At 39.1% G+C, this 13,945-nt stretch overlaps 1 protein-coding gene across 3 annotated transcripts in view; it reads left to right on the top strand.

Moving 5' to 3' along the window:
• NELL1 (neural EGFL like 1) overlaps positions 1-13,945 on the top strand; it is a 911,833-nt gene that overhangs the window by 676,018 nt on the left and 221,870 nt on the right. For all 3 annotated transcript variants that reach the window (XM_060103268.1, XM_060103269.1, XM_060103270.1), the window contains one exon: positions 10,998-11,093. In XM_060103268.1, coding sequence (XP_059959251.1) covers positions 10,998-11,093 — 96 coding nt within the window. The remainder of the gene's footprint in view (positions 1-10,997; positions 11,094-13,945) is intronic.

Below are 13,945 nucleotides of genomic sequence, written 5' to 3' on the forward strand. Positions count from 1 at the left end.
TGGGACTAAGTATTTGACCTTTATTCCTCATAACAACCATGTAATGAGGGTGCTATTTTTCTTTCAATTTTTATGAGGGAAATAAAATTCATTGATATTTCTAGATCAGCCCCAGGTCACACAGCTAGAAAATGGCAGATGTGAGATCAGCACCCATGGTGCCCATTTCTGAAAGCCTCTCATCTGACAACCTAGGTGTCTGTCTGTGTTAGGTATTACAGAGTGTGGGTGCGGAGAGCAGTGTTTGCTGCAGGGTCTGATTGCTAAGTTAATTCTTTTTCATTCCTCTATTCTTGTTATGCTTTCATCCTTCTCTCTTCCCTTATTTCTACCTTCTCTCCTTCCCTCCCCACATTCTAAATCCCCAAACTAGTTTTCTCCCATTAGGTAAAGTTGGCATCACTTCCCAGATACCTGATGCTGTTTTAGAATCCCAGAGCCTGAAATTCTTTGTCTCTGCTTCCTAATTAACCTTCTCTTGAGCATGTCATCTACTTCTCTCCTCTCAGTTTTCCCATTTACAGAATGAAGGTACCATTACAAATCACCATTCAAGATTCTTATGAAGCACTTTCTAAAACAAAAGCATAAAACTCTTTACAAATCTGGGCAACTGTTCAAGTTCCAAGATGGAGGTGGGAAATGGAAGAGCTCTCTTGAGAACTTGGGTCCACCCGAATTACCCAGCTTCTGTCACTGCAGCTGGGATCCATATCTCACTCAAGATTTAACATCTAATTCCATGTGGTTATATAAAAATCACATAGTGATTTTTCCTGGGAGAGCTTGCTGGAATTTATTTCTTAAAATCTCTAGACTGTGACCTCCAGGGGTAATAGATGTGTTAGGCTCCAGTATGGCAGTGCAGCAGGGAACCTTCTGACCCTCGCACCCCAGGCTTTCTCCTCAACTGCTTTTCACAGCTAACACTTGCAGGCTCCCATGTCCTAACGCTCCAGTAAACGCTGAACACCAAATTTTGAATTGCTTTCAGAGTTTTGTTGCAAAGACGTAATCTGACTGTTGCCTTAGTTTGTACATTGCAGGGAGTCCCGAACTAACTTCCTGAATTTTGCTTTTGGAAATTTGAACACCATCTCTCATTCTATTCCTCTTCTTGGGTTTTTATCTTAATCCCCTTCATCATTTTCTTCGTTATTGATTCCAATGCTCAACAAGCTCTCAAACTCTGCCATCAATTTGTGTGCCGGTTAAGGAAGGTAGGCTGCAAAGAGTTTTGATATTTGAAAGAAAATGCTGTATTATATTAATTAACCTGGAGAGAAAGAGATTGACAGATTTAAAAAGAACTAACATTTACTGAGCGCTTACGATGTGTGGGCATTATGTCAAGTACTTTACCTGCACTATCTTATTTAAGCCTGGTAATATCAGTATGATGTAGGTTCTCTTAGTGACCTAGTTATACAGGTAAGGAGTATGAATATAAGTTCATTTGTATCTTTTTTTTTCTTTAAATACAAAGCAAAAGTAGACCTATAGACATAGAGAACAAATTTATGTTACCAAAGGGGAAATGGGGGGGAGGGATAAATTAAGGGTTTGGGATTAACATATACACATTACTATATATAAAATAGATAAGCAGCAAGGGCCCACTGTGTAGCACAGAGAACTACATTCAATATTTTGTAATGACCTATAAGGGGAAAGAATGTAAAAAAAGAATAGATATATATGTATATACATATATGTGTATATAGCTGAATCATTTTACACCTGAAACTAACACAACATTATAAATCAACTATACTTCAATAAAAAAATAAAAATTAGAAAGAAAGTTAGAAAGAAGTTTGATGCTCAAGGAGATGAAGGAACTTTCCAAAAATAATCACAATGGTAATCATTTTGCAATATATAAACGTATCAAACCAGCATGTTGTACACTTTAAACTTACACAATGTTATATGTCAATTATATCTCAGTAAAGCTAGGAAAAAGAAATCAACCAGCTAATAAGGACTGGAACCATGACTGGAACCTAGGTCTCTCTTTCCAGAGTCATTCTCTTAACCGCTCACTGAGCCATAGGTGGTCCTGAAAGACACCCCGGTTGTTTGGGTGATGTGTCAGTGATTGACCCCACCCCCCAGGGGCACATGGTTGGGGCTGAATATCCCTCATTCCCAAGTTCTTAGTAATTTCCTGTTGAATTGCTCTCCCTTTTATATGATTCTTCCAGTTCTACATTTCCGAGATTTTAAAATCATAAAAATGAATTCATATTCAACATTTTGATTCTTCCTTCCTAAGAAAGAGACCACTCTTGTTCTGAATGAAAGTGAATTGGGGAAAAATAAGATAATATTGGCAGTCCTAAATCCTTCCTAAGACCAGTGGGTATCTGGTGAGACAGGCAGAGCCAAAGTGGCCCGTCTGTGAAGTAGCACAAATCCTGCATTCATGAAATCCCAGCTAATCCCCCCCACTCCTCATTCTTCACAGCCCCTCTTCCAGGCAGCTGAAGCCTCTTTTAGTTCTACCCAGTTGTGCTCCATGCCTCTATACCTTTGCAGACACTGTTCCTTCCTCCTGACTTGTAACACCCTTGGCCCCAAGCTGCCTGATGGTTTATTATTTATTTTTCTGATTCAGCTGAGGCAGCAGCTCTTCTTTGGAGCCATTCTTGACCTTCCAGGCAGAAACAACCCTTTCCTTCTTTCTACCTCCTTTTGGTTTTGTGTATTGCTAGGATCTGTAAAGCATTATGCGATCCTCACAATCTGCTCCTTAGGGCCTTTGCACTTGTGGTGTCCTCTGCTTGGAGCACTCTTCTGCCTGATAACTGCATGGCTCACTCTTTCTCCTCTTTGGGTCTTTTCTCAAATGCCACTGTCTTAGTGCCCCACGTGATTACCCTGTTCAATTACAACCTCCCCAACTGGCATACTTCATATCGCCCTGGTCGGCTCTATTTTTGGCCATAACACTTGTCATCATCTGATTTGCGATCTCACTGACATGTTTATTTTGTTATTCTGTATCTTCCCCCTAGAATATAAACCCATATGTTGACATGTTTTTATCTGTCTGTCTGAGCCCTGGTTCTCCGAATAATCCTTGGTACAGAGGGTACTCAATAAGTATTTATTAATTACTAAATTAAGGGACTGTCTTCTCTCAGCTTTCATCATACTGACATTTTGAGCTGGGTAATTCTTTGTTGTGAGGCTGCCCTGTGCACGTAGGATGTTTAGCAATATCCCTGATTTCTACTCACCAGTAACATTCCTCCAGCTGTAACAACTAAAAACATCTCCATACATTTCCAAATGTCCCCTGGGGGGGATATTGCCCTCAGGGAGAATCCTTGTGTTAGAATCCCAGATCCTGGAAAACAGGGATCATATCTTTTTAGAGTATCTGGTGTCAAGCACACAGTGGATGACTGATAAATTTGTAAAGCTGGAATGATCTGACTTGGTCAAATGTTTATCTCAAATTTCACGATATAGTTAGTTTGCACACAAGACTGTCTTCTCAAACTTTTTATTTTTTCTATATAAATTACTCTACCAAGAAATATGGGTTCAGTATCACCAGAGTTCAGGATGATATAGAGGAAGGCAGAGTTGCAATAAACATGACCATGGCCCTTAAGAATCTCATAGTCCAGTTTAAAAACATATATAGCACCCCCCAAATGCAGAAGGATGCATTATCTCTCCCTTCAAGCTATGCCACTCCTGTCTAGTTCATCTTCTGTAACAGATTTTCTATAAAGGCCTAGTGAGCAAATATTTCAACTTTGCAGGCCATATGATCTCAGCTGTAACTACATCCATAGAAAATAACACTTGTAGACATTTTCTGATCTTTTCAGTCTTTCTAGAGCTAAAACCAACATCTCAGTGTGAAGATTTCAAGGTTAATCTAAAAGTGACTCTATGCCCACATCCTATCACAAAATGCTATGGACTAGAAAAATGTGGCTATCACCAAGAATGTATGAAACAAGTACATGGTTTAAACTACAGGTTTAGTGGGTTGGGAAAGCAAGTCATTGATTCATAGCTGCATTTATAAATTACGTACAACAGAATATAATACAATACCATATATGGAAGGCAGTACCGTACAGTATAATGCAAGGCAATATGATAGAAATATCAGAACGCATTACGCATACTAAGAGTACATTTTATATTTCTGGTTGTCTATGTGTGTACGTATGGGGTTTCTGATGTAAAACTTATTTCTAACTATTTAGTGTACTAAAAAAGATCAGCAAAGCACTGTTTTAAACCAACTAGAATAATGGATAGAAAAATGGAAAAGTCTATATGCAGATACCCAGGCAAGACACTGTTGTACCTTAAGATAAGTAACAAATCTGGAAAGTGGATGAGAGATGGCATGACGGAGAGGATGGCTCACAGATTGTAAAACGCTCCTGCTTCCCCACATGGCTTACTGTGTTCTGTTCATGTTCAGTCTCTAACCTTGATGTGAGTTATCAACACCTGTTCATTTTCTTCATTTATTTGTTACCTTTCTGCAGGACAAAACCATGACCTGAACTGTCTCTTTTCCTGTGCTTCTCCACCTGGCAAAAATCCCATTCCTTCTTCCAGGCCCAGCTCAAGTGCCAGCTCTGTTGCAAAGCTTTGCCCAGGTGCACCAGGCATAGTTAATCACGTTCTTCTCCACGTTCTCTCAGTACTTTATTCATACTGCTACAGGGGCACAGATCACATTTGAATGTGCTTGATTTTATATGTGCCATTCTCTGCTACTCAATTGTGAGCTTCTTGGGCGTGGAGGCAGTTTTCATGTCTCCTTTTAGACTTCTCAGCACTCAGCACATTATCTACACATAGTAGGTGGCTAACCCCTAAATGGAGACTGCTTAGTGACGTTGTTCGGACTCTGAGCTTGAAACCCAGGATGCCACTCAGTAGTGGTGCGACCTTTGATAACTTACCTTACTTCTCTAAGCTAGCTTTCTCATCTGAAAAGGAGAATAGCGTGAGAAATGCACAACATTGTTGTAAGATGAAATGGAATATTAGGTCTATAAGGTACTTAATGGGTCTTCAATAAATGGAATTGACTGTCACTATTGTTGTCATGATTATTAATACTGTTGAAAAGAAGAGTGGAAAAGGCTAGCAGAGCCACAGATACAAACACAAATAGTAAGTGAAAGGAGTGAAGGTGATTTAGGGGCCAATAATTAAATATTAAGTTATGCAGTATATTGTGTGCTTGAGACCAGAATGATATGAAAAGTGAGAATTGCAGACATCTGGATGTTTGGTTTTATATATCAGAATAGCTATCTGGATGGTTTTCACTCTTACCTTTATATTTTACACTCTTGAGGGGAGACTTTGGGAGGATGCAAAAAGGGATTAAAATAACCTAATTTTACTCATGGAGGTACCCCATAGACTTAATTGTGTAAAGTTGGAGTGGAGTTTCTCACCTGCAACACTACTGATGTTTTGGGCCAGATAATTTTTTTGCTATGCAAGATTGTCTTGTACATTGTAGGATATCTAGCAACAGCCCTGTCCTCTACCCACCAAATGCCAGTAGCACACTGACCCTACCTGCCATCTTGTAACAACCAAAATGTTTGAGGGAATCTTTGATAAATATTATGTTCTGAACAAGGTGAGGAATAAACCAAAAAGCAGACATGGTGGAGGGGGGTGATCTCACCTTTATTATTGACAGAGCTGGATTGGAGAACATGAGTTTAAGTCTGTAAGCCAAGCTGGTTGGCTAAGAATAAGCACAGAGTAAGACCAGCTTACCCACTGAATCCCAGGGAGAAAAGCATCATCAGGGAAGTAAAGAAAATTGGTACCATTTGAAGGCATCTCACTCCCAAGAGAGAAGCGAGGTAGGCATGGAGTTTTACTGAGCATGACCAGATGTTAAATATTTTCTCCCCCCTTTGGAACTTAGGTGCATATAATCAAATTAATTATAATCTTTGGTTTATGACACCTTGTAACCATTGGTCCATGGTGGCCAGCTTTTATTTATTTTGATATCTTGATAGTTATTTTTAATAATGAAACTCACACCTACTAACTCACCATCCAAAATAAAACTAGGAATGTAAATATTACTCACTCTTTTTTTTTTTTTTTTTTTTTTTGTCGTACGCGGGCCTCTCACTGTTGTGGCCTCTCCCATTGCGGAGCACAGGCTCCGGATGTGCAGGCTCAGCGGCCATGGCTCACAGGCCCAGCCGCTCCGCGGCATCTGGGATCGTCCCAGACCGGGGCATGAACCCACGTCCCCTGCATCGGCAGGCGGATTCTCAACCACTGCGCCACCAGGGAAGCCCACTACTCACTCTTAATGATAGTTTTTCTCAGCCCATTCTCCTGTTTCTCCCACCCAAGGATCATCATCCTGATATATATTGTTTCCAAATTTACCAATAGAATAAATCTCTCTGCCTCCCCGGGGCCAGAATGAGCAAAGCTGGCAAAGAGAGGGCAGAAATGAGCTTAAGGAAAATGCTTTCTCAAGGAAACCAGGAGGGAGGGAAAAGGGTTTACTTCTACCAGATGGCGTTGATACGTTTCCTTATTTTTTCAGAATACAGGGTGTCCCTGGGAACTAAATATATGCCAGTTATACTTTAAGACAATCATACCAAGTGTTTAGAACTTGGAGGGCTATTACTTTTTTTATTAGTGTAAAACTATTTTTGTCAAATTGAGCACATGGTGATAATACTGGGCATCCACAAACCGGGCATCTGCAAACGCAGTTTCTCATTCTGTTCCCCTTAAAGTCCAAGTTTTGTTTCACATGCTGAGAATTTTTTAAATATAAAAAGTAGTCTTTCTTTGGATAAACTCCCTCAGTTTTGAATTTCTTAATTTATTTTATTGCGCAGCAGGAAGAGTCCTTTCAAAAATAGAATCATACCATTTTAGAGTTGATCTGATCCAATATCTCCCCCAGGGTAGCAGTTAATAACAAATGACATTATAATGACAGATTCAAGTTTGTAATCTCATTGAATATCTGCGGTCTACAAGCCATACTTTGGAATCTAGAAAGTGGTCGACAAAGGAGCGACACACCCATGCTGCCTGAGTTCTGAGTTTGCAAAAGAGCTATGATTCCAAGTCCCATGGCAAACCACATGATACTGCTGGGGTCACCAAGTCAAGGAAGGAGTGACAATTAGCCCTTACTAAAGAATAAGTGTCATAGCATAGGGATCTTTTCACCGCTGCATCTCCAGAATCTAGATGAGGAACTGGTGTGTTATAGTACTGGTATTTGGAAAAGCAAAGGCCTGGTGGTAAGTTAAGACAGTCACATCCAGTTCTTAAGCTTATTCCACTTGCAGTGCCCTGTGCTGGGTGGTTTACGTTGGTAGTTTAATTTAACCTGCACAGCATGGTGTTTTCATTATTATCATTATTGCTTTGCTCTTGAGAAAACTGAGGTCCAGAGGAGTGAAATTATTTGCTTAGGTTACACAGCTAATGAATACAGAGCAAGGATTTGGACCATGTGGTTTCTACCATCCTGTCTTCTCATAAGCTAGAAAGAGGTATAGTAGGTGACCTGGCTTCTTGTTTTGGTTATGCCATCAACTAAGTAATGCTGTGCAAATTATAGGTCCTATGAGTACCAGAAGAAATGCTAGGTTCATAGTTGATCCAGAAGGGCCTATCCAGATATAAATAATGTGTGCACAATTTTTAGACTAGGATACAATAGTGTGTTTTGATGTTTTATGAGGTTTCAAAGAAAACTCGCACTGATCTTGATTTCTCCAGAGTAGCTTAAGTTTTGGATGACATGCTCCTTTTCAGTTTGCTTTTGTGTTTTTTGAAATTTTTGGCATATTACCTAAGGTTCAAGTAGGCAGTGAATTTCTTTATTCCAGATAAGTTCCAATAAAAGCAGTATGTGCAATTGGGTGAAATGTGACTAAAAATGGACAAAAATGGAGTTTAGGTAATAGGTGCATGAACTTGCACAACTCCCTACACCCCTTCTTCAATGCAGTGTGTGAAATTTGGGAGATATTGTTTTCTTCCAACTTGTAGTCAGTTCCCTTAGCCCTTATGGGACTATTCAAAAAGGGAATAAACCTGCCTATGTGAATACCAGATTGCAGGTGAATCTGCACTGTATCTTATAAAGAGGAGATAAGACTTTGAAGTCAAAGAAGTCTTTGTTTGAATCTTGGCTCTGATGCTTATCATCTGTGCAGCTTACAGGGGGCACTTTATTTCTGAGTCCCCATTTCACCATTTTTATTTGGAAACAGTAACACCTATCTGATATTTGATGATACGGGCTACTACTACTCTTTTGAGAAACTAAATCAAGCACAAAGAACAAGGGGTGCCTTAAACCCATCTTGGTGAAGCTGAACACCTTATAGGCTGGGTTTATGTAGTCTGCGTATTAGACAATTTGTACAAGTTTCACAGTCATAACCAATTAATTTTATTTACAAAATACTTAACACTATGTGCCAAACACTATTTTAAGTCCCTTACAAATATTGACTCATTTTATCCTTATGGCACCCTATTTATTCTATCTGCACATTTTTAGAACATCACAAACATATGCTTTCTTCACAAAATCTGTTATCATTTCTGTTTAAGAGGTGAGTAAATCAAGAGCACACATGTATTATAAAACAACACCACGTCTCCTAACCATGTCTGCTGATGTGTGTTTGTGCGCGCACGTGCGCACATGTGTGTACGCAGATCTGGATCAAGTGCTGTTTGTGCCACAAAGAAACCCAGACTGAGCTTCCTGCTTCCAAGCCCCTGCCTTCTTTGGGTGCCACTTGAAACTTTTCTTTCCCAGATTTCCATCTGTCATTTTTAGCTTGCAAACAATTTTTCTTGTTCTGTTGTTAACTTTGACGCAGAGCTCTACTCTAAATACCTAACTTGAAATGTTTGTCACCAGAGCCCACAATGTGTGATTTGGGGGACAAGAGATTTCATATACATTTGTATACATATATTTATATGCATTTGGTTTCTGATGAACATACCAAGGCAGATATTGTTTAAACCTTTTTTTTCTTAGCCTCAGGGTACTGAGATGCTGGAAATAGGAAATGGTATTCGAACACCAAGATACACACTATATATCCTCTGGCAGAAACAGAGGAGCTCACAATTAATTGCTAAACTACAGAATGTTAAATCATCCAAGGGACATCGAATGATGTGGAAAATGACAATATTGTGAGAACTTCTATTTACTTGAACTAGCATTCAACTATCTAAAGACATAATGGAGCTTTTTAAAGTTAGACCCATATTATTTATGTGATGATGGCAAAACATAACCATGACATGTTTCCAGGGTGACATTTTCCAACTGCAATTAAAAATCAAAACATTTGCTCACTGAGCTCTCATGTGAATAAAAGAAATCCTGCGTTAACAAGTTGCAGTCATCTTCATTAATGAGAAATTCTGCAGGTTAAGAACACAAAATTAGGGCCTCCCTGGTGGCGCAGTGGTTAAGAGTCCGCCTGCCGATGCAGGGGATACGGGTTCGTGCCCCGGTCTGGGAAGATCCCACATGCCGTGGAGCGGCTGGGCCCGTGAGCCATGGCCGCTGAGCCTGCGCATCCGGAGCCTGTGCTCCGCAACGGGAGAGGCCACAACAGTGAGAGGCCCGCGTACCGCAAAAAAAAGAAAAAAAGAAAAAAAAAAAAAAGAACACAAAATTATTGGTTATCCAGCAGGGTTTGATAATACCCTATTCAGAGGGAAGTATTGCACAGTTGTGAGAACAAGTGGTTTCCTGTCAGAACAACCTGCAGAATATAGACTAATTCATTCAGCAAATATTTTTTGAGCATCTACTGTGGCCTCAGATTCTGAGACTATGGCACCACGGGGAGCAAAAATAATCACAGTACTTGCCTTGATAGGTCTTTCAGTCCAGTGGATGGAAGAGGAGATGGTAATCAATTATGCATAAATGAACATTTATATTTAAAACTGCAAAGGAAAATGGGCCTCCCTGGTGGCGCAGTGGTTGAGAGTCCGCCTGCCGATGCAGGGGATACGGGTTCGTGCCCCGGTCTGGGAGGATCCCATATGCCGCGGAGTGGCTGGGCCCGTGAGCCATGGCCGCTGGGCCTGCGCGTCCGGAGCCTGTGCTCCGCAATGGGAGAGGCCACAACAGTGAGAGGCCCGCATACCGCAAAAAAAAAAAAAAAAAAAAAAAAAAAAAAAAAAAAAAAAAAAACTGCAAAGGAAAGGGGCATGGAAATATGCTCTGCTAGTGTGTAATAAGGGGAACTAATCTAAGGCTAGCCGGGTAGTGCGGAGATGGCCTTAGGATGACTTTGCAATGTTTATCAAAAAAATGTATCAAGTCTATACCCCTTGAAATAGGACTTGTACATTGAGGCACTTTCCCTAAAGAAATAATTTGAGATGTGTTAAGCATTTTTTCTATAAGGACAAGGCATTGTTTTTATTATAGAAATGTTGGAAACATCTTAAATATTCAAAAGTAAGCACGTAGATAAATTTATTATGTCCTTCAAAATTGTTTTGACTACCGAAAATCTTTAAAAAAGTGGAAAAATGTTTTTATTGTAATAAAAATGCTTAGTAAGAAAGAGTATCTACAAAACAGTATTTTAAATGCCTTTGCCTTTATCCTAACCCTGTCCTTTCTAGTTCCTCAATTGATTGTTTGATTTCAAATATATCAATAATCATACTAATAGCAACTGTAAGCTCTTCATACTAGCTACCATTTAGCACCAAATACTTTATATCCATTATTTCAATTGATCTGATGTAAACCAGTGAAATAGGTATTATTTCATTTATTTCTTTTCATATACTGTGACTTTTAAATATGTCAACATAGATATGTATTCCCTGTGCAACAATGAAAGAATTGTTTCAATGCTCATGCTATTTACCATGAATTTCCTTGTTGCCATTTTATCTAAGAGAAACCCCTTATCTTTTTGTGATAGCATTCTGCGAAGAGGGCTGCAGATATGGTGGAACATGTGTGGCTCCTAACAAATGTGTCTGTCCTTCTGGATTCACAGGAAGCCACTGCGAGAAAGGTAATCTTGTCTGGTGTGTGTGTGTGTGTGTGTGTGTGTGTGTGTGTGTGTGTTGGGGTTGGAGAGGGAGAGAGAGAGAGAGAGAGAGACTAGGCTTCAGAGAGAATGGAGGCTCTTTCTCTGGAGCTGTAGTACTGCGGGTTGACTTAATACATTATGTCTTGATGGTGGATGTGGCTCTCCTAAAGTTGGGTACCTTTTGATTACTCTGTAATAGGCATTCTCCTTCTGAAAATAGAGCTTCATTTGTCCTCCCTCCAACGTGTCTAACTTAGCAAGGTCGAGTCTTTTCTCTGCCTCTGTTTGCAGTGTGCATTTTTAGTGCTAATTAGAGATACAGCCTGACAAACTGACCAGCTCCACTTAATCCTCTATTGGGTAGTGTCACAGGCAACCACTGGAGTTATAACAATCTGCTGCATCCACGGAATCTAAATTAGAACCACATCCTCCTTGTGTAAAAGCACATTAAATAATTCCAGCAGCAGGTTTTTTGGTGTGCTTGGGATTTTATTATAATATTGGTTTATTAGGAACATTATCATTCATGGACCTGATAATATAAGCCAATTAGTATTGGTAAGATTCCATTATGTACAGCTTTCTATTTGCAGTAAATGTAGTGTTTACACTGGGCACTATTGGTGAAATCTAGCTCTTTTATTAATTGGAGAAGTCCTCCTACCTGTGTGTAAATGAAATTGACATTCCATTTAATATTGGCCAATATTCTAATTCTATGAGATTTTTTTATGGATAGCGTAAGGTACATGTTTTTCCAATCACTTGTGTGCAAGGGATCTAGGTGAATTATAGGATGAACACTAAAAACCTGTTTCATATCTTGTCAGAATTATTTTGTCATGCTCACTGTCAGCAATAAACATTAAATAATTCCACTTGACATTGAATACTTATGCCAGATGCCTTGAGACACAAGGTGCAAAGGGGAAATACAAATGCATTGTGAATGTCTAATGGCATGATTACATTAAATGTTATATTTGGTTTGTTTTAATTTTAGGGCTAAATAAATGGTCCCATTTGAGCTATATAGAATCCACTTATTTAGTATTTTTTTTTATATTTCATTTTTTCTTTTAATACCTTGTCTATACTTATTGTGGCTATTTTTATCTTGTCTGACTATTAAATTATCTGCATCTACTTTGGATCTGTTTATATTTTTTGTATCTTCTTTGGGTTTACAGTCAGTACACTCTGCAGATTTTCTATTTATTTTTGATTAAGTAGAAAATATTTTTATGGGAAAAAAGGTAGAGATTTTTGAGGCCTCAAATTGTACCATCTTCCTCCACAGAGGATTTATTTTTGCTCATGGCATGCCTCTTGGCTTCGCAAGCCCAGATCATCATAAAACAGGAGTCAGCAAACTTTGTGTAAAGAACCAGAATATATTTAGGCTTTGTGTGCCATGAGACAATTTCCTCAACAATCTCAGCAACAGTTTTTGCCAAAAGGCTAAAAGTTTTTTCTACATTTACATTTAAAATATTAAATGTAAAATATTACTAAATGTAAATATTATTCTTAGCTTGTGAACTGTACACAAATAAGTAGTGGTTCCAATTTGGCCTGCAGATCATTGTTTTTTTTTTTTTTTTTATTTTACAAATTTAATCAGTTATACATATACATATGTTCCCATACCCCCTCCATTTTGCATCTCCCTCCCACCCTCCCTATCCCACCCCTCCAGGCGGTCACAAAGAACCGAGCTGATCTCCCTGTGCTATGCGGCTGCTTCCCACTAGCTATCTACCTTACATTTGGTAGTGTATATATGTCCATGCCGCTCTTTCACTTTGTCACAGCTTACCCTTCCCCCTCCCCATATCCTCAAGTCCATGCTCTAGTAGGTCTGTGTCTTTATTCCTGTCTTACCCCTATGTTCTTGATGACATTTTTTTCTTAAATTCCATATATATGTGTCATCATACAGTATTTGTCTTTCTCTTTCTGACTTACTTCACTCTGTATGACAGACTCTAGGTCCATCCACCTCATTACAAATAGCTCAATTTCATTTCTTTTTATGGCTGAGTAATATTCCATTGTATATATGTGCCACATCTTCTTTATCCATTCATCCGATGATGGACACTTAGGTTGTTTCCATCTCCGGGCTATTGTAAATAGGGCTGCTATGAACATCTTGGTACATGTCTCTTTTTGAATTATGGTTTTCTCAGGGTATATGCCCAGTAGTGGGATTGCTGGGTCATATGGTAGTTCTATTTGTAGTTTTTTAAGGAACCTCCATACTGTTCTCCATAGTGGCTGTACCAATTCACATTCCCACCAGCAGTGCAAGAGTGTTCCCTTTTCTCCACACCCTCTCCAGCATTTATTGTTTCTAGATTTTTTGATGATGGCCATTCTGACTGGTGTGAGATGATATCTCATTGTAGTTTTGATTTGCATTTCTCTAATGAGTAAAGATGTTGAGCATCCTTTCATGTGTTTGTTGGCTGTCTGTATATCTTCTGTGGAGAAATGTCTATTTAGGTCTTCTGCCCATTTTTGGATTGGGTTGTTTGTTTTTTTGCTATTGAGCTGCATGAGCTGCTTATAAATTTTGGAGATTAATCCTTTGTCAGTTGCTTCATTTGCAAATATTTTCTCCCATTCTGAGGGTTGTCTTTTCGTCTTGTTTATGGTTTCCTTTGCTGTGCAAAAGCTTTGAAGTTTCATTAGGTCCCATGTGTTTATTTTTGTCTTTATTTCCATTTCTCTAGGAGGTGGGTCAAAAAGGATCTTGCTGTGATTTATGTCATAGAGTGTTCTGCCTATGTTTTCCTCTAGGAGTTTGATAGTGTCTGGCCTTACAT

Source organism: Mesoplodon densirostris, chromosome 7 (genome assembly GCF_025265405.1).
Source record: "Mesoplodon densirostris isolate mMesDen1 chromosome 7, mMesDen1 primary haplotype, whole genome shotgun sequence".
Taxonomy (NCBI): Eukaryota; Metazoa; Chordata; class Mammalia; order Artiodactyla; family Ziphiidae; genus Mesoplodon; species Mesoplodon densirostris.